This window comes from Gymnogyps californianus, chromosome 1 (assembly GCF_018139145.2).
Source record: "Gymnogyps californianus isolate 813 chromosome 1, ASM1813914v2, whole genome shotgun sequence".
In the NCBI taxonomy this organism is placed as follows: Eukaryota; Metazoa; Chordata; class Aves; order Accipitriformes; family Cathartidae; genus Gymnogyps; species Gymnogyps californianus.
The window spans coordinates 88,163,080-88,181,822 of NC_059471.1; the positions used below are offsets into that span (position 1 = coordinate 88,163,080).

General features: G+C 48.6%; 1 protein-coding gene across 1 annotated transcript; it reads left to right on the forward strand.

Moving 5' to 3' along the window:
- Positions 1-540: 540 nt before the first annotated feature.
- On the forward strand, positions 541-3,536 carry SAT1 (spermidine/spermine N1-acetyltransferase 1). The gene is made up of 6 exons (XM_050895573.1): positions 541-768; positions 1,081-1,132; positions 1,217-1,300; positions 2,478-2,579; positions 2,668-2,708; positions 3,024-3,536. The coding sequence occupies exons 1-6, from the start codon at positions 703-705 to the stop codon at positions 3,192-3,194; spliced, it is 516 nt and encodes a 171-aa protein (XP_050751530.1). The 5' UTR covers positions 541-702; the 3' UTR covers positions 3,195-3,536.
- Positions 3,537-18,743: the final 15,207 nt, after the last annotated feature.

The window sequence follows — 18,743 nt, forward strand, 5'->3', positions numbered from 1 at the left end:
GATGGTGGCGCGGCGCTCCGCGCCGCCGCAGGGAGAGCCCCGACTCAGGCGCAGTGGCGCTCGCTGGGGCAACGACGGGCTCACTTTTCGGGGAACCCTGAAAGCCGGTGCCGGGAGAAGCCCGCAGCCCCAAAGGGCACCAAGGCGGGCTCCCCGGGCGGGTCGGGGCGGCGGGGGGGGGGGGGGGGGGGGGGTCAGCCCCGGTCCCGCCACCCTCCCCCCGCAACGCTGAGGGAGAAGGGGCGAGGTTTAACCCGGGCGCCCTGCAGCGCCGCCCGGCTCTGCTAGGGGGCGCCACCGCGGGGGGGTGGGGGGGGGTGGGGGGGCGGCGGGCTGCGTCACGAGACACGCCGCACCAGCTGTTGCTGGCAGGCTGAGGCAAGATTGCGGGGAGGGGCGCTATCATTGGCTGAGGGCGAGCACCGCGGGCGCTCCCACTGGCTTGCGTGCGGGGAGAGGCGGAGCGTGGGCGTCTATAAATAGGGAAGTCGGCGGCGGCGCTCGGCATAGTTCGAGTCGCGGACGCACCGGCAGCCGGAGGAAGGTCGCCTGTCTGCTCAGCGCCGCCGGGACATGCTCTCAGCCTGACTGACCGCAGGTGGCCGCCGCGCCCGGGACACGAATGAAGAAGCAGTTGCTCCTCCTGTTCACACATCGGGGACTCGTCAGCCGAGGGGGCCGCAGGGGGAAGCGCCGTCGAAAATGGCCTCGTTCAGCATCCGCGCCGCGCGTCCTGAGGACTGCCCCGACCTGCTGCGACTGATCAAGGTGGGGGGCGGCGGGGAGCGGCGTCGCTCCGGCGGCACGCGAGACCGGCCGTTGCGTGCCCCCCCTCGCTGCGGGGCGCGGCGGGGCCGGAGCTCTCGTCAGGCGCCGGTCTCCCCGCGGCGGGCGGCCGGGTGTGGGGCAGATCCGCAGCCTTCGGCGGCGGCGGGGGGGGGGGGGGCCAGCACCTTTGCCCTTCTGTCTGAGCGAAAAACAAGCTCTTGCGCAAGGCTGCGGGGGGGCGGGGAGCGGCCAATAGGGAAGCGGCTGCGGGGACCTGCGGGGAGAGTCCGCTTACATGTCGTTCTCTTCCAGGAACTAGCGAAATACGAGGACATGGAGGATCAAGTGGTGCTAACTGAGAAAGGTACAAAAGAGGCATCTGCTCACCGGGTTGGTAGCCTAGTGACAGTATCTGTAGCTCAGGTGCTGATGTGTTCTGCTTTTCTAGAACTGCTTGAGGATGGCTTTGGCGAGCACCCTTTCTACCACTGTCTGGTTGCAGAAGTGCCAAAAGAACACTGGTCACCTGAAGGTGAGACTTCCTGATACTTATTTTTAGATGCTAAATACACAAGAGGCATCTTGTACTTAATGTTATCGATTATACATAAGGTTCCACCAATGAATTGGGGTAGGAGGCATAGGTTAACTGTTAAATGCAGTAACATATAGTGATACTCTGCTGAAGTAGTTGCTAATCCTGGAGGCGTGGGAAGATCAGGTATAACATAATGTACTTGACTCCAATTAATTAAATGGCTTTTCTTGTTTGACCCTGACTTACCTTTATGTAATCCTGTTGAATCACATTTTTTTCTTTAATTTGTCCCCAATCTTCAGGTTACAGTCTCTAGCTTCGCCATGTACATGGCCCTTCCGTGTACATGGATGGGCGGGGAGGTAACTAAAAGATCCGTTACACAATAAAGTAGATGATCATAATATGAGGTAAGGTCTCCAGGGACAAGTGCTATTCCCACACCTTTACCAAAGACACAATAGATCAGAAATCTGTTTGCACGCTTCTCTTACAGTATGTGCAGAGTGTTACGGCAGACGTAGTTAAAATACTTTGTTGGAAGAGTCGGTTTCTCTTCCCTGTTGAGCCACAGAATTATAATTGAAGCTGCAGCTTTACTTACCTTGACTTTGTGGTGCTGAAGGTAAAGAAAACAGCGTGATGCTGTCAGGGGAAGCATAAGTTGAGGTGCTGGAAATGCTGCTGTAAAGGTGGCCTGTGAGCATGCCTTCTCGCACAGTGTAGTTACTGAGGAATATACATTGAAAGATCAGTGCTCTTCAGAGTTTGATGGACTGTTTTGGTTGCTAAGGAAGTGGAGTTGGGGCAATCATCTAGATCGTGAACTGCTGTGTAAAGCTTTTACTTGTATTCCAGAATGGAAATACTGATAAATCAGTAGGGTATGCATTTATAGAAAAAAGCCTTGTGTTCAGCACTTACTATGATAGTGCTTTTGAGGATTTCAGGGTATGACAAGGGCAATCTTCATTCTGTTAGGTTGATACAAGTTTGTCAGAACTTGCATTTTCAGTTGTGTGCTTACTTGCAAACTTCATTCTTAATTCTAACCTAGTAGCAAATGTCTGCATGTCACAGAAAGAGAATCTGTATGTTTAAACATGCATGTAAGGCTTAGTATTTTTGCCTTTTAAATTCAGACTAGCTGAAGTTACACCCTTTGTTTCAGAACACTGCATTGTGGGCTTTGCCATGTATTATTTCACTTATGATCCGTGGATTGGAAAACTGCTGTATCTTGAAGATTTTTATGTGATGGCTGAGTACAGAGGTATGTATTACAGAATTAGATGAGTTGCTTTCTATAGGGCTTCTTTAAAATGAAAACTTAGTTTCTTGTTGGTTTTTTTTTTTTTTAGGACTGGGCATTGGGTCAGAAATTCTGAAGAACTTGAGTCAGGTATGTCTAAGTGATAAGTCTAAACAAGCAGAACTGAGGACACAGGGCAAGGCAGTATTGTTGCTCTTCCGCTAACTGCACGAGAGCTGCTCCTTCAGCACTACTCAGCATTAAATTAAAGGAGGTGACAGGACACCAGACAGCTTCAAACATTGTCTAGAGTCTGTTAAACAGTGACAGGTGCTGAAGTGACAGACAGAATGAACTTGATGATTTCTGGTGATGGTTAGTTGCTGAGTAGTCTCACCAGTTCTTAGTAGGCTTGTCATCTGGCGCTGTTGTTTGAAACGTGTCATGTTGCGTGCTTTTTTGCAGGTTGCTGTGAAGTGCCGCTGCAGCAGTATGCACTTCCTCGTTGCAGAGTGGAACGAACCGTCCATCAGGTTCTATAAGAGAAGGGGCGCCTCTGATCTGTCCACTGAGGAGGGGTGGAGGCTTTTCAAAATTGACAAAGAGTATCTCTTGAAGATGGCAACAGAAGAGTGAGAGATTATTCCAGCAAATAAATTCTTTCTGCGAATATATGTGCTCTCTGAATAAACTCCTTGCTTTCTGTGTACAGTTTGTAGTGGAATAAAGTAGTGTGGATGCTAATAATGAAAATGCTATGCAGGTGTGGTCATAGAGTAATTGGTACTGTGATCTGGAGTTGAGGCATCTGTGAAGTTGCGTATGTGCTTGTGTGCATCCTTTACCAGTGTGGGCTTGTAATCTTTGTATATGGAAACTTCATTCTTGTAAGTGTCATTCAAATGTGTACAATGTACACACTGGTAGGGTTTGTTTTAATTATTGCCTTTTATAAAAATAAATAGTGTTTTCACTTCATGGCAGTAGTTTTGACTTTAATTCTCACATAGTTTTCAGTTAGGTAACATGCAAATTAATAAAAATTCACCCAAACATTTTCACAAGTGAAGCACAATTTACCACAGTCCCAGAGTAGCAAGAGGTGCTCTTGTCTGCCTGCAGGACCCAGTGGCGAGGTTCTGAGCACCTGTGCTGAAGCTGAGTGTTTGGAGAGGTTTGAGATCAGCCTCCGCTTTCCGCATGGTGCAGAGCATCCTGTCTAGTGAGCGTTCTGTGCAAGTGAACCACGCTTGAGTTACGGTTGGAGCCCCTAAATCAGGCTACTGGTCTCTGCTCTCTGGAAAGTGGCTCCAGAAAATCTGGAGCTTGTGCCATTGCCTACTGAGCACCTCAGTCAGGAGGATGTAACCTTGAAGGGGAAGATGCATCTAGCTGTAGTTTCAAAGCCTAAATCACAAAAATAGGTTTGAGTGGTCAGGGGTAGGAGAAGGTATTTTTACAAACCACGAAGAAACTCCCTTATGTGAGTCTTAAAACATCAACGTGGAATGCATCTGGTAACCTGGATTTATGTATATGATTTCAGATACTGTACAGAGTTTTTCACGTGCTTCAGTGCTGTGTAGTTGGTGGCAGTAGTAAGCTGCCTGAAATTAAGTGCTGTGTGAAGCAATGAAAAACTCAGATCCTGCGTGTTTAAGCCTTTGTACAGCAGTAAGTGAAAATAATGCTGCTCATCAATTTTTTAATCAATCATCAGCTTTGAAACAAACTTACCAACTTCACAATACTGTGCCTGCCCTTCTCCTAAGTTGATGGTGAAAGTGGATGCGTGCAAGTTTTACGCTACTCTCCTCTTGCTCTGTAGTAACCCTGCAATAAAAGGCTTCTTTTGGCCAGCACTGCTTTTGCTTCAAAGGAAGGGGAGAGACTTACCTGCCTTGTAACGTGCACTGGTTTAAATAAAACAAGGTTTTAAACATACCTTGATCACTGCGTAAATCATGTGTCATCGAAGATGTCTCCTCATCCTAGAGAGTAATGGGCAGTGACTGCTTCAACCATGGGTAATTCTAAACTAACTTTAAGAACCAGATATCCCTCTGCCTAGCACCCGCAGCAGGATGTGCAGGGCATTTAGCATGAAACTCTTCTTGTTTCCTGTTTTGTTTTTAACTAAGGCGTAGGCAGCAGTGTGCCAGCTCTGCCCAGGTGTGAGATACGGCTGTCAGCTGTTGCCTCAGGAATGAGAAGACCAATAAGAAATACAGGAGCTCTTGGAAGAGAGCAGAAGGTAGCATATGTCCAGGTGGTTGTCTGGACAAACACAGGCTGGACTGAGCCCAGAATCTGTCACGTAAATTACCCTGATTTAGCAGATCAGGTTCTGCATAAGAAACAGTCATTTCCAGACACTCCCCGTGCCTGTGCAGCACCTCAGCTGTGAGAGCTTCATACCACGCGCGGGAGCCTGAGGCTCAAATCCCTCTCCTGCCCGAGGGGAACAGAAATCTCTGTTTCTCACTTGACAGCAGATGAAATGCTAGGCTATGAACCTCCCTACTTGCTCTTGCTGAGCCTGTATGCTTCTGCAATTCAGTAGGCCAAAGGAGGTAGCTAACCGGCCCAGTAGCTAGCACTGGAGACAGTATGGGAAGGACGGGATGGTCTCCAGCACCTCTCGCTGAGCGTCTGGGTGTTGCATCTTCTCATTGGTGAAGCTGCAGTAACTTCACTGGTTAACTCTGGGAGCTACAGTAACCTACTTGTGCATCTCAGTCCTAGTGGAATCTGGTTTGAAGTTATTTTAAGCTGGTGCTTTTGGGTCCGTATATCGGTCCAGAAGGTGATTACTAGTAGAGCAGTTTAACAATGTTTTTCTTTTCAAATTAACAGTGCATTAGATATCTAGGACAGACCTGCTTAAATCTCAGGCCCTAGACTTCTGGAGCACAGTCAGGCTATCAAAGCTGCATGACTGAATGGAACAAGCTAACTAATTAGGCGTTATAATTAGGAAAGTAAGCAGCTTAGTCAAATTTTCAATCAATTTAAAAGTGTTTATCATATCTTGTTCATCTTCTTCTGCCAATGCAGTTTACCATTGCATTTTCTAAACGAATTTCGCTGAAATAGATTCTCAGGGAGTCACAGAAAACAAGCGAGGCAGTGCTAAACGAGAAGACCTTTTCTAGCCAACTGTGATGATTTTAAACATTCACATGTGAAAGTAAAAACACGGACTAACCTTTCAGATGTGACTTTCACTGAGATCCTACTAAGAGGTAGGGTTTTTAAAAACAGCAGAAACATTCTCACAGTTATGGTACAGTCTCCAACAGAGCAATGTGGTAATGCCATGGCTCAAGAAAAGACCAATTTTAAATACCCTCAATAACTTTTTCTCAAGCTACCTGGGGACCAAAGTGACTCTGTAACTACAATCGAGACATACAGCTGAGTATTTTCTATGGGTTTAGACACGGGAGAAACCTCACCCGGCTTGACTTTCTTCATTTCCAGGGTCATGATCACACCACCAAGCTGCAGTGCAAGCGTATGATCAGGGCTAAGCAACACCAGTAGGCTTTGAGCTGGTCCCTGGTATCACACCAGTGGGAATCCATCACAGCACAGGCACAGGGCTTGTGTGGGGCCTGCAGGTATGTCAGCCTTCTGTGTTACCCTGTTTCCTTGCTGCAGCATGCCTGCCTCTGGGGAAGAGTTAGAGAGTGGGTGTTATGACAGCGCTGATAACATCTCTGGGGAGGTGAGGTGCAAAGATTCTCCTTGCTCTCGCTCTCAAGCTCATGACCCGGGAAGTCCTCTTCACGCCGAGCCAGCCAGCAGAAGACTTCACAACTGCAGCATTTCCACGTTCCCATCGGGTGGGGATAGAAAGGTGGCCTCGGACAAACTTGCAGCTGGAGGATGCGGTGGAGGGCCATACCCGGCTGCAAGAAGAAGGAGCGCTGGGCTTGCCATCCCCTCTCTGCTTGGCGTTTTCCTGCTCACAGGCTCCCGCACAATGATCCAAGCCGTAGCCATAGCAACAGCATGGAAGGAGGCTTTTTTGTCTACATAATTTGAGTTAAAACATAATATATGTGAGAAAAACAACCCTTCCCCCTCCCCTCTTCTTTTAAGAAGCCTTTGCTCTCAACGTAATTCAAAAAGCCAATGCAAACTTTTCCCCCAAAGAGCCATATAAGTGCTTTAATGCGTTCCTGCACACAGCATTTTGTCTTGGGAGCCTTGCCATCCTGGAGCCTGGCCAGCTGAATGCGGAGGTCTCGCTAACGCAGCTGCAGGGAAAACACCAGCTACATATGGAGCAGGGACTCAGGAAGCCATGGCGTAATTCACTGCCACACAGCATTACCTCGGGCGGGAGGCTAGCACTGAGATGTGCTTCATGCCTCCCTTCCTTTGAGTTGACCAGAAGGTTTATTTCCTTCAGCTTGCACAAGTTTCCTCCTCACAGCGCTCGCTCCCCTGGGCTCTCCCTCCACACGCCTTGGGGGAGCAAAAGCTGAGCTGAAGGAATGCACACACAGCCATGCATGCACAGCCATGCGTGCACACACACACACACACACACACACACACACAGAGGCACGCGCCGACGAAACCTGCAGCGCACAGCTGTTTGCCTTGGTTTAAATAATTCACCACACGTAACAGACTTGGCTTTGCCCAGTTGTTTTGCTTGCCTGGGCAGGATTGCTTAAATGCTTTTTTTTCAGGAACTCCGGTTTCAGAGAAGTGGCTGCAATTTAAATAAAGGCATTAGCTGCTATCTGAAACAAAACAACACACGACTAGCATGCCTGCCACTGATGTTTAATCTCACTGCAAACTCAAAGCAGGCCGTAACTTCACTACCCAGGCACGACTCCCTCGCAGGACTCTTCTTTGTCCCCCCAAGATCTGGCTAACCTTTTTGCTGTCGAGCAGGTTTTTGGTAAGTGCAACCTTGATGAAGGGCTTTAGAGCCCATCAGGACCTCAGACTAATCCCAGCAGGGAGCTCATGGAGGAGAGGGTGTAAGGCTGAAGATGGTGAACGTGGGCTCTGGGGTAGGAGCACAGCCCGACACCAGTGCAGCACTGCCAGGTGCTCTTCTCCTGTCCCCCAGGCCTCGCCCTACCACACTCTGACTTTTTCTGCAATCAATCAGAAACACTCACTGTGGTTGATAACAGAATAAAGCACAGGCACACACCTCTACCGAAAATGGGGGGAGAGGGGGAATTCCATCTTCAAACCAGTTTCGGTTTCATTTCACAGATTTACTGGAGGCCAAAGCAAGAGATAAAAAGCCCCAGGGGATAATTAGCTCATGAGGATGAAAAACAAACATTGGTTGCAGAAACTCCTCTAAGTTAAATAGTTTTGTTTATTTGCAGTTGCACCTTTGTGTATTTCTATTATTCACACAGCAGGTGTGAGCTGGTCACGCTCACTCAAAGGGAAAAGGCGCCTCCATTTTCTTGAGCTCTGTTTCCCTCCACCAAAACAGGTTAAAAAGACCACGCTTTGGGAATACAAAACCAGATGTCCATTCCCCCTGAAAGTTTGCTGTACAGCATGATGAGCTGGCTTCACATCTTCCAAATCACCTCCCAGGAGCCCACCATGTGGGGAAGGGACATGAATCCCTGAAATTCCTTCTAGAAACCTTCCTCCACCTGGAAAAAAAAGCATGAGAGAGACGGTAGCTTTCCACATGGAAGCCCATCGGTGTTTCCAAGTAACCTGGATATTGCAGTGGAGTTTTCAAAACACACTGGTAAAAGTGCAGGATGAGATTTTTCAAAGCTGGTTACTATAATTACACACCCAGATACCACTGCAGAGGTACCTTTGAACAGTCTTCCTCTAATTCCTCTCATGATGAGCAAACTCCAGTCTGGACAGTGAAGACACCATCTCCCTGAACTTTCACATTTGACCCGTTTCAGTCACCCACATAGAAACACGACCGCACAGCTTTTACAGGAAGAAACAAAAGGACTGGTAGTTTTGGTCTACAGTCTTGTGCCTTTTGCAATCAGTTCATATGGTAGAATTTTGGTTTTTCCCCAGTCAACTTCCTACCGTGGGCTAACACGGATGTACATTTCCGACCACACAGCCTGAATACATTTTAGCTACAGTTGCAGGCACATGGGTCTTCTTTTTTTTTTATTTTTTTCAGAGTTAATGTGGAGGGAAGGATCAAAATCTGCGTTCACCACTCCTAGAGGTAATAACCTCTGTAAAGACCTGTAGCTTTGCCATTGGGGCAGAAAAAGTAAAGAAAAAAAGAGGCAGGAGGAGAGGTCTGCAGCAGTGAAGGGATGCCAGGTGCAGGGGCTGACCATGTAACCTGCCAGGGGAAGCCATGCGCCCCACGGAGGCAATGGCATCAAGGGAAATGGTTTAGGCTTCATTCTTTCCAGGCAAATGTAATCAGAAGAAACTGATTCTTATTTCACAAAATCAGAAGTTGTACAGGTAAATTCCTGGGATACATTAATAATTTCTGGATTATTTTTACCTCCCATTGATCTCATTAGCCGTAACTCAGTGGATTAGCAAGCATTGGATTTAGTGGCGTAGGAGCAGAAATTATTTGGTGCTGAAGAGCAACAGGCAGAACTGGCAGATAGAGGCAGCAACAAGCGCTAGCATCAAAGAAGTAACACTATATTAATCCAGTTTTAAACAAAACCAAAACTAGCTGAAAATTCAAGGGATAGTGGCAGTCAGTGTATGTTTTTCCTTAGCCAGGCACAGAAACACACCCATTTTATGTAACTGCATAACTCTGAAAGCTGGCAGACTGTAAAAAAGGCTGATAAAACAAAGTCCACTACATTACAAAGTACAGCTGGGCCAAATGACGATGAAGTGAGGACAAAGTTAAAGAATACCAGAGGAAAAAAAAAACCTTTTCGTAAGCAAATACTTGGGATTTATAGGCATCAGCTGATTACCTTCTCAACACAGGGAAGCAATAAAATGATCTTGCATTTCTACGCTGAGTTTGGCGTCACCAAGGTGTGACTGAAATTTGATTACAGAAGTCCTGTGGGAAATCAGAACCCCAGAGCTCCTTTTCTTGCCATTTAGGCTTGGCGTTAGCAAGCCTATTATTTTCTGCTGTTAAAAGCCAAAGCACTTTTCGCCCCTGCAGTTCAATGTACTCAGACATCCCTGCTTCACTCCCAGGCAGGACCAGGTTTGCCTCTACGCACCCATAGCCATGTGCCTCTCAAGCACAGTTCAGGTATCCGGGGCTTCCCTTACACGTGCTTATGTCTGGTTTCTCAGCTAGGGAATTTTCTGGAATAAGCACGGGACTGTAAAAGCCAAAGGTCCTCTTAACACAGGTCTAAAAGCAAGAAGGGTTTGTGAGGTGTAGAGGAGGATGTGACATTATCTCCCGTTCTTTCTTAGAGAAGCTGTGGAGCCTTTAGAATCCAAGAATTGATGGTCCTTTCATTTAAAATATAAAGCATCAGGTGCTCCTGCTTGCAGGAGTAAAGAACATAGAACAAATATAAATCCACCTAAAGCGATGCGCAGCTGGCAACAAAAGGGTTAGAAACACAAGCATGCCGTGGGCCGGGCTGGGCCAGCCCTGGCCGCTTGCTGGGGTGCAGCCCCAGGCCCTCAGCTGGCTGGGCTGCCCCACGTGCTTCATAGCCCCAGCGTTATGGGGACAGTGGCACTCGCAAATGGTCCTTCTGTTTCATGATCTTTTCTAAGTTCAGCCATAGCGGTCTTACTTTACACGGCTCCAAACAGCACCTGCATCCCCCCCGCCCCAAACCTGTCACAGGCACTGTGGTACGTGTTTCAGAGGAGCTTCTGTGGGAGCTGGCGCAGGATGGAGGGGCAGGGAGGTGGCCGTGAGCACCTGGAAGCCCTCAACCCCTTGGTGCACAAGCACTGGCCCTGTGCTGGAGGTCCTGCCAAGTACTCCATGGGAGAGCCAGCTGCCTGGGGAAATGATCACAGACAACTCCAAGTGTTAAAGCCTCATAGCGTCGTCTCTGGTGCTACTGCAGCCAGCAAAACCTGCCTGGCTGCAGCATGGGGAACATCTGTAGGCTCGGCGCCTGCTGACACACCACGCAGACGCACGCTGCCGCCAGTCGAAGCCAAAACAACGTCCCTTTCCAGCAAGGCTGAGCCCCAGCAATCTCATGACACGGCAAACAGTATTTGGGAAGAGCCCAGTTTCGCCTGAGACAACTTCTCTGCAGTGGGGCTGAGCTGTGGCAGATGAGATGTAGTGCCTGCCAGGACACGAAAGCCGGAGTCACAGCCGTGGGCTCGCTGTGGTTGGTGGTGGGAGCTCGACAGAGGAGAAACCCACTGAGGTAAACACGGGAAGATGTGGGGAGCAGGCGTGGGTTCGTCCCTCCTCAGGCATTTGGGCCCCTGACTGGCTGGTGGGGAGGCTCAGGAGCGCCAAGGGCAGGGGAGGGCCAGCAGCAGGTCCGCTCTGCTGCTGGCCCCCCTTGGCGGCCATTTTACATCACAGGGAGAGGAAGCTCGCACTTCTCCTTCAGACAAGGAAGTGTCTCGTCTGAAGAGACTTTTGGACTTGAACGTGATATGCAAAGGACGTGTTATGGGGCCATGGACACACACTTGGGTACCCGTCTCACAGGCTGCTTCCCAGCACACTGGCTAAAACATACACCAAGTTTTATAAGCAAAGAAATACAGTGCCCTGCAGTGAAGCAGCAGGCCTTCCCAAAAACAGCTTTCTGCAACACAGCTGGCACAAAACACAAATATTTTTTCCAGAGAGCCTCTTTTACCAAAACCCTGCAAACTCGGCCACTGCCTCGGCCGGGCAGCTGCCGGCAGTTGGGGCCTGCACACCCGTGTTTTGGGAGAGCACCGGGGCGTCCCCAGGGCCGGGCGAGTACAGCCAGGAGGATGTTCAGGGCTGACCTTGAATCAGCCCTCACTGTGACACCTGGCAACAACCTCTATGGACATCCGGCATAGCTGCCGCCATCAACTAAATCCCCTTTTCTTCAATGTACTTTCTTAAATCACATAGCCTCATAGTTGTGTGTGACTCATATAATGTGTGAGTGAGCATATGTACATGAGTTCCTCTTCTTTTGCTCCGTTAAAGCTACAGTTAAAAGACTTTTCCCACAGAAATATAGTGGAATTTTACTTCATTCCCAGCAAATACAGTACCTGAGCGATAACGTGCATAAATAGTGCATAAGTTGCACCTGGTCATGATGCGTTTTTTGTATTCTTTCCATTAAAGGAGTAACGGTGAACTTCTAATGTCCATGTCCAACTGTGGGATGAGCAGGTTTACAGTACACTGGGTGAAGAACTGGCTGAAGGGCAGAGCTCAAAGGGTTGTAGTAAATGGGGCTACATCTGGCTGGTGATGGGTCACCAGCGGTGTTCCTCAGGGTTTAATCCTAGGGCCAGTCCTGTTCAATATTTCTATCAATGATCTGGATGCAGGAGTTGAATGCACCATTAGCAAGTTTGCTGATGATACCAAACTGGGAGGTGCTGTTGACTCCCTTGCGGGACAGGAGGCCTTGCAGAGGGATCTAGATAGACTGGAGCATTGGGCTATGATTAATGGGATGAAATTTAACAAGTCCAAATGCCCGATTCTGCACCTAGGGTGGAGTAAGGCCGGGCACGAGTGTAAATGGGGAGAGGAGTGGCTGGAGAGCAGCCCTGCAGAAAGGGATCTGGGGCTGCTGGTGGACAGCAGGCTCAATATGGGTCAGCAGCGTGCCCTGGCAGCCAAGAAGGCAAACCGCATCCTGGGCTGCATCAAACACAGCATAACCAGCCGGTCAAAAGAGGTGATTATCCCCCTGTATTCAGCATTGGTGCGGCCTCACCTTGAGTACTGTGTGCAGTTCTGGGCCCCACAATTTAAGAAGAATGTGGAGGTCCTTGAATGCATCCAGAGGAGGGCAACAAAGCTGGTGAAAGGGCTGGGAGGAATGTCCTATGAGGAGCAGCTAAGGACTTTGGGCTTGTCTAGTTTGGAGAAAGGAGGCTGAGGGGCGACCTCATTGCTCTCTACAGCTTCCTGAGGAGGGGAAGCGGAGAGAGAGGTGCTGGTCTCTGCTCCCTGGTATCCAGTGACAGGAGGCACGGGAATGATTCAAAGCTGCATCAGTCAGGGGAAGTTTAGACTGGACATGAGGAAGCGTTTCTTTACCGAGAGGGTGGTCAAACCCTGCAACAGGCTTCCTAGAGAAGTGGTCAATACCCCGTGCCTGTCAGTGTTCAAGAGGCATTTGGACAAAGCCCTTAATAACATGCTTTAACTTCTGGTCAGCCCTGAAGTAGTCGGTCAGTTGGACCAGATGATCCTTGTAGGTCCCAACTGAAATAGTCTATTCTATTCTATTCTATTCTATTCTATTCTATTCTATTCTATTCTATATCACAAGGAAGACTACAGAAAGTGTGTTGAAGACACTAAACACTGCATTTATGTATAAAGTAATTTATTCTAAGTGTTTTATTCTTGAGACAAGCAATTGTACTATTAGAGCATTAAATAAGAGACTTTTACAACCACCAGTAACAAGTGCATACTATACCCTCTGTTTTGGGAATTGCTGCCCATTGCAACCAAGCGCCATGTTTTGTGTGTCCTTTGCCCAGCCGAGAAAGACATGCTCCACGTGACAGCCCCGGTGTGTCCTCAGCCACATCCCAGTGGGGCAAGGAGCTGGTCCCTGCAGCAAGGACCAGCAGCCCCAGAGTGCCCTGGCCCTGGCCGGTACCTGCTGGCTGCCTCCCTGGAGGTGTTACAGAATTTTTGGCATGGGAGGAGAGCCTACATCCCGCTGAGCCCTGCGGCAGGGCTGACTAATGGCTGAGCCACATCTCCAGTGCAATCCTGTTTGCTTACAGCGAGCCCATCTCCCCTCTTTTCCTGGAGGGCAGGGGGTGGCTGGGCACCATTTGGGCTTTTTTTCTTGCCTTTCATTTTGGAAAAAGGGCAGGGGGCCCTGTGGCAAGCCCCTGGGCCGCCCATGTTGCCCTGACGTGCGGGGTGTCAGCATCACCTCAAGACCACCTTCCTTGGGCCATCACCTCGCAAGAGGCCTTGGCGCAGCCTGACGCCGCGAGTTCGCACCAGCGCTGCCTGCAATACCAGCTTCCTGCAAGTGAGCCCTAAAAATACTGGTTGGGCATCCGACCCCTGCCAGTTTCTTTTTAGTCAGAGGCTCCACGACACTCAGTTTTATCTGTCCTTTCCTGCCCTGTGACAACCCCTCATTTCACTGATTCATCTGAATGTAAATAATGCTGAGGTAACTCGGCGCTCAGCAGGAAATCCTCGCCTCTGCTGTGGCTGCTAAAAGGTTATGAGACGCAGCTGTAACCTTCAAGCATGCACCAGGAAAAACACCTAGTGCACTTTTCAGCAAAGCGTTTAATAACATTTATTAATCCAAACCCACCACTGGGCTGGGATTATCATATGATATATTACTTCAGGGTGTCTACTTTTGTTTTCAGTAAGATAATCAATGGCTCAGGCTTGCTAATCTATAAAGAGAATTAGGGCCCTGTAATTGCACAGGCATGCTTGGAGAGGCCCAGATAGCTTCTTCTTTGTTATAAGCACAATTTTGCTTGTCTCTTCCTTTTTTTTTTTTTTCTTTTTTTAGGACAAATTAAATAGATCAGATGAATAAATCAATGGCTAAATCTCCATCCCAGGAGAAGCAAGCAGCTCTTCTGTATGCCTTGCTACAAGTAAGTTGTTCTCTATGAATTTTTTTAAAATCTCATATTAATTTCCTTTTCCTGAAGTCAAAATGTTTAAACTTCAAAATGTTTAAAGAATATATTATCTAGAGCAATCAAAAGAAAACTCACTATGAGATATGCATTTGAGCATTGCCTTTCAATCTAATCTAATGATCTGATCTAATCTAATTCTCACATTTGTTATGAACATACTGTTGAAAAAAATAAATCCCACCTAAGGAGGGGAGAAAACTCTAGGAGATTTCTTAGTAGGCAGGGTTTCTCCTCTGTACACAAATTAGCACTCAGCCTCTGCTATTTCCTAACACAAACTAAATAATGTAAAGACCCTTTGCAACTACAAGGGTACATTAGGAAAAAGGGATTATAACAAGACTTATGGGGCTACCGTAGCACCTTGAGTGAAATCAGGGCTGGGAGGGCTGCGTCGTTGGGTGCCTGCCCATCTCCAGCCTTGTGCATCCTGGAGAAACAAGTTTTCCTCTTACATGGCTGGAAGTCACCCACAAAAATATCCCTTAAGCTTTAACCTGGGGCAGAGTGTGGCCCGGCTCCAATTGTACTGCTGAGCTGGGAATAGGAAGGGGGAGAAAGGAGAGGTAGGAAACCAATCCTTACTAGCTGGGGTAGAAAGTCAATAATGGAGAGCGCGCATTAAAAAATCTACCATAGTTTCTTTGTATGCTTTCACTGCGTCCTTTCCGATCACAACACACACTTTTGCTCTCTCTTGCCCTGATGTTTCTTTTTTCTCTGGTTTGTCATTGCTCTTGTGCCCGCACTCAGCACGGAGGGAAGGTCAGGTCCGAGGAGCTCACCTGCCTGAGGGTACCACCACGTCCCACCAGTTGGGACAGCTGTCCCCCATAACTGCCTTAACATGAGCAAGAAACTGAGCATTAGAAAAACAAACGCAATGCCAATCTCTTCATAAACAAACACTCGTATCTTTCAAATACATCCCTTTTATGCAAGGCATGCTATAACACCCTTTCAGATGGTTTTGGCCGCAGGGTGCCAAAAGCACTGCAAAGCTGCCATTGCCAGGCTTTTAGGGACAGCCACCTGGATCTGCAGCCTCTCCCATAAGGGAGGGGAGAGGCGGCTGCTGCGCCAGCGTGGCGAGACAACCTGCACGCACCCACGTCAGCACTGGGTCATGCACCACGGCCCCACGCACCACGTGTTCAGGAATAACGGCTCCAAGGGCACCAGGAGTCCTCCAGACATGCTGGCGCAGAGCCAAGGCCCCCCCACACAGGGTCAGATGAGGCCATGAGGCCAGCACAGCCGTCACCACTAAAAATTAACCTGGCTCAAAACCTTGACGTTTAAAATAAATTGTATTAAAAAAAAGAGTGAGCTTATTGTTCTCCAGCTCTCAAAATAGTAACTGACCCGGTTTTAAGGAAACACCGTCTCAAAATCAGTGATAAAAGCTGCTAGTGGTAACCATACATTAGAAGGAGCTTGAGGAATCCATAAATGAGAAACCTTGAAAGCAGGGGCGATGAGGTGTCAGAATTCCTTGAGAAAATTACCAAGGTGAGAGAAAAATTTTGGGAAGACTTCAGCAGGACCTCCAGGCCAGGGAGGTGCTCCAGGCAAAGCTGGGAAAGCCTGCCAGAGAGAGGGGTCACAAACACAGCGAGAGGAGAAGGGTGAGAGGAAACAAGTTGGTGCAGAGAATTAAGTCAATGATCAAGTATGGAAACGTTACAGGAGCTTCTGCCTAGGGACCCCGGCGCTGAGTTCCTGCAGACACGGGCAGAAAGGGTCCCTCTTTTCCAGTTGGGAGGGACGGAGTTGAGCTCTCCCATGCTCCAGGAGCATACCTCCGGGGCTGGCAGGTGAGCCGGGTGGTTCATATGATGCTCCTCAGCCTTCCCGCAGGCAGAGCAGTTTTTCAGCTGCAGGGGAAGAGGGGAGAACTCGTGTGCAAATAAAACTGCTCCCCTCATGCCTTTCACTCCACAAGGAAAATACAAACATACGGGAAGTCCCACAGGATTACTAATTAAAATTACCACTTCACACTTCCTTAACGGTTATGATTTTATTTATGGCAGTTTACTTACAATTGATGGCTATGAGTTTATTCATGGTAGTTAACCCTGTAGCCTTTCAGGACAAAAATCAGGCTCTGAGCACAGCACGTTCTTAGCTCAGAGACTTGTGGCCTGAGGTATGTAACAAGTTCTGCACACCCATGTTACACCTTAGCTTACCCACTGGGAACCTAAAATCACTTGGGTTTTTTTCTCCCATAGTTCTGTTACTTTTGGGTGTGAGTCACCAGCTAGCCCAGGGCTGAGGGTGTTTTTACACCACTGCTCCTCTAACATTCCTCAAACAAGAGAGTCTCCTTAGCAGGCTAACCTCATCTACAAATAGGAGAATAGTGTAAAAACAATAATGCTAAAAAGCAACTGGTAAATATCTGGCTTTTTAAAGAGTTTGAGAAGGGTCATGGTAGTAAAAGAGGATGTGCTCACATTTACGTTACCTCTTTTTTCCACAAACTAAGACTTCTTCCCCTTTACTGTTTTCTTCTTGGTCAAAACTGATTGCTGATTTTAGCATCTGTGTATTTTGCTCTCTTGTACAAGGATAGATTGTACTGATCTTACTCCATCAAGGCAAAAGTACAGCCAAAGGTTGTTTGGCCCCAGGGACATGTCCCTGTACAGTTGGATGCTGTGCAAAAGCTGCTAAATGGCAGAGGACTCCAATATTATGTATGAATTGGCTCGCCCTCTCTTTTGGCAGAGATGGGGGAGAGCCGAGCAGATGCACATTTCCTTCTTCCATCAGCCAGTAACAGCTCATCTTTTTTATTGTCACATGAACCTGGAGGCAAGCACAGGAGGGATAAACACAACAGACCGTGCCTCACTGATCTCCCACCGAACCACAGACAGGAAAATTAGTCCTTTGCTGCTGGTAGCAGCTGAGTTTTCTCAGCATCTTCATTCAGTTTAGCGTACGAAGGGTTGTGCCAAGCCCCGAGCCTGCCCGGGCTTGCGGGTGAGGCTGCTGCGTAAGCACCGTGCCTGGCACCGCATCGGCGGCCGAGGCTGACTCACTCGCAGCTCCTGATGCCATTCCTCATCTCTGGCAGGATATGGAAAATGTGTCGAGCCTGGCACACGATAGTAAACGTATTTCTTTGGGCTGGCTTTGGTGCTTTTACCAGCCCGTTTTAGTTGGGGCAGTTTGTAAATGACGGTTGGTGCAGCTCCTCAGTAAATGCAAAGATGACTTCAGCGTGCTGTGTTGAATAACAAAACTCTTTTTTTTGTACAACGCCAAAGTATCAGCGCAGTGCTTTGAACGGAGGTTACCTTTATGATTCACGGCATGAATGAGCACTTACTGGGCGCATACAAGAGTGCTGTACGAATCAGGAAATGGCTCTTTCTGGTCTCCTTACAAAAGGAAGTGAGTCTGAAGCTTGCTAAATTTACAGAGAGGACCTTTGTGAACTTAATCTAGGGCAGGGGATGGGGGGAAGGGAAGAATCCCTTTTCTTTCACTGTGGATTGATACACTAACTCTGCATGTTTCTGTACACAATTTTTAACAACATAAAAAGCAAGTAAAGGGGCTGAAACTGTGGTGGTGAGGGCCGCCTCCACAGCTGCCTGCCTACGACCCTTAGCTCGCACGTGCATACAGCCACGAAGACTCTTCTGGCTTCATGCTTCAGCGTCCCCCCCCCCATCGCTGGGAAAATGAGAGAGCTTTTCTATGCCCCTCAGGTAAAGCCGTGAGTTGGCACGGAGGGAGCATCACCGCACGCCTCTGCTCGTCGCGTCCTTCCTTCCTCCTCTGCCTCGCGAGCCGGCTGCCTGCGGAGCAGAGGCACAGCAGGCTCGCAGGGCACCTCAGCAGTCCCGGCCAAGTGCTGGATGTGGCTCAATTTCAGTTCAAACAAACAGATTACTTCTTTAAAGGCACGGGTGCTGCACCCTGGAGTTGAGTGAAGGTACTTCAGGTTAAGACTCGGTGTTGGGAGATTCGGATGCAGTGGGACACATAACACCAGATTTTGAAAGATTTATGGTACAGAAGGTGGTATGGTTCTGTAGCCTTCACATTGTAACGGCCAAAGAAGGAAAAATTAGGTTCTCCTCTTGAGGTTATTCTTATATTCAGGTGTGCTGTTGCTGATCTCACTACTACCTTAAAATGCACGCTGAGCAAGCCCCTGAGGCAAGACGAGGTGCTCACACACAGCCCTCCAGCGCTGGTCTGAAGGACTGATGAACCCAAGTGGCTAAGGGACTGCAGCAACAGCCTTCCTGACGCAGCATCTGCCCTCTCTGCCAAAAAGAGTCTAGCAAGTGACCCATCTTGTTACTTCATGGGGCTGTCTTACGAACTTCAGGTTAGTATTGCTGAACAAGATCTGGACACTCAGACTACACGTCA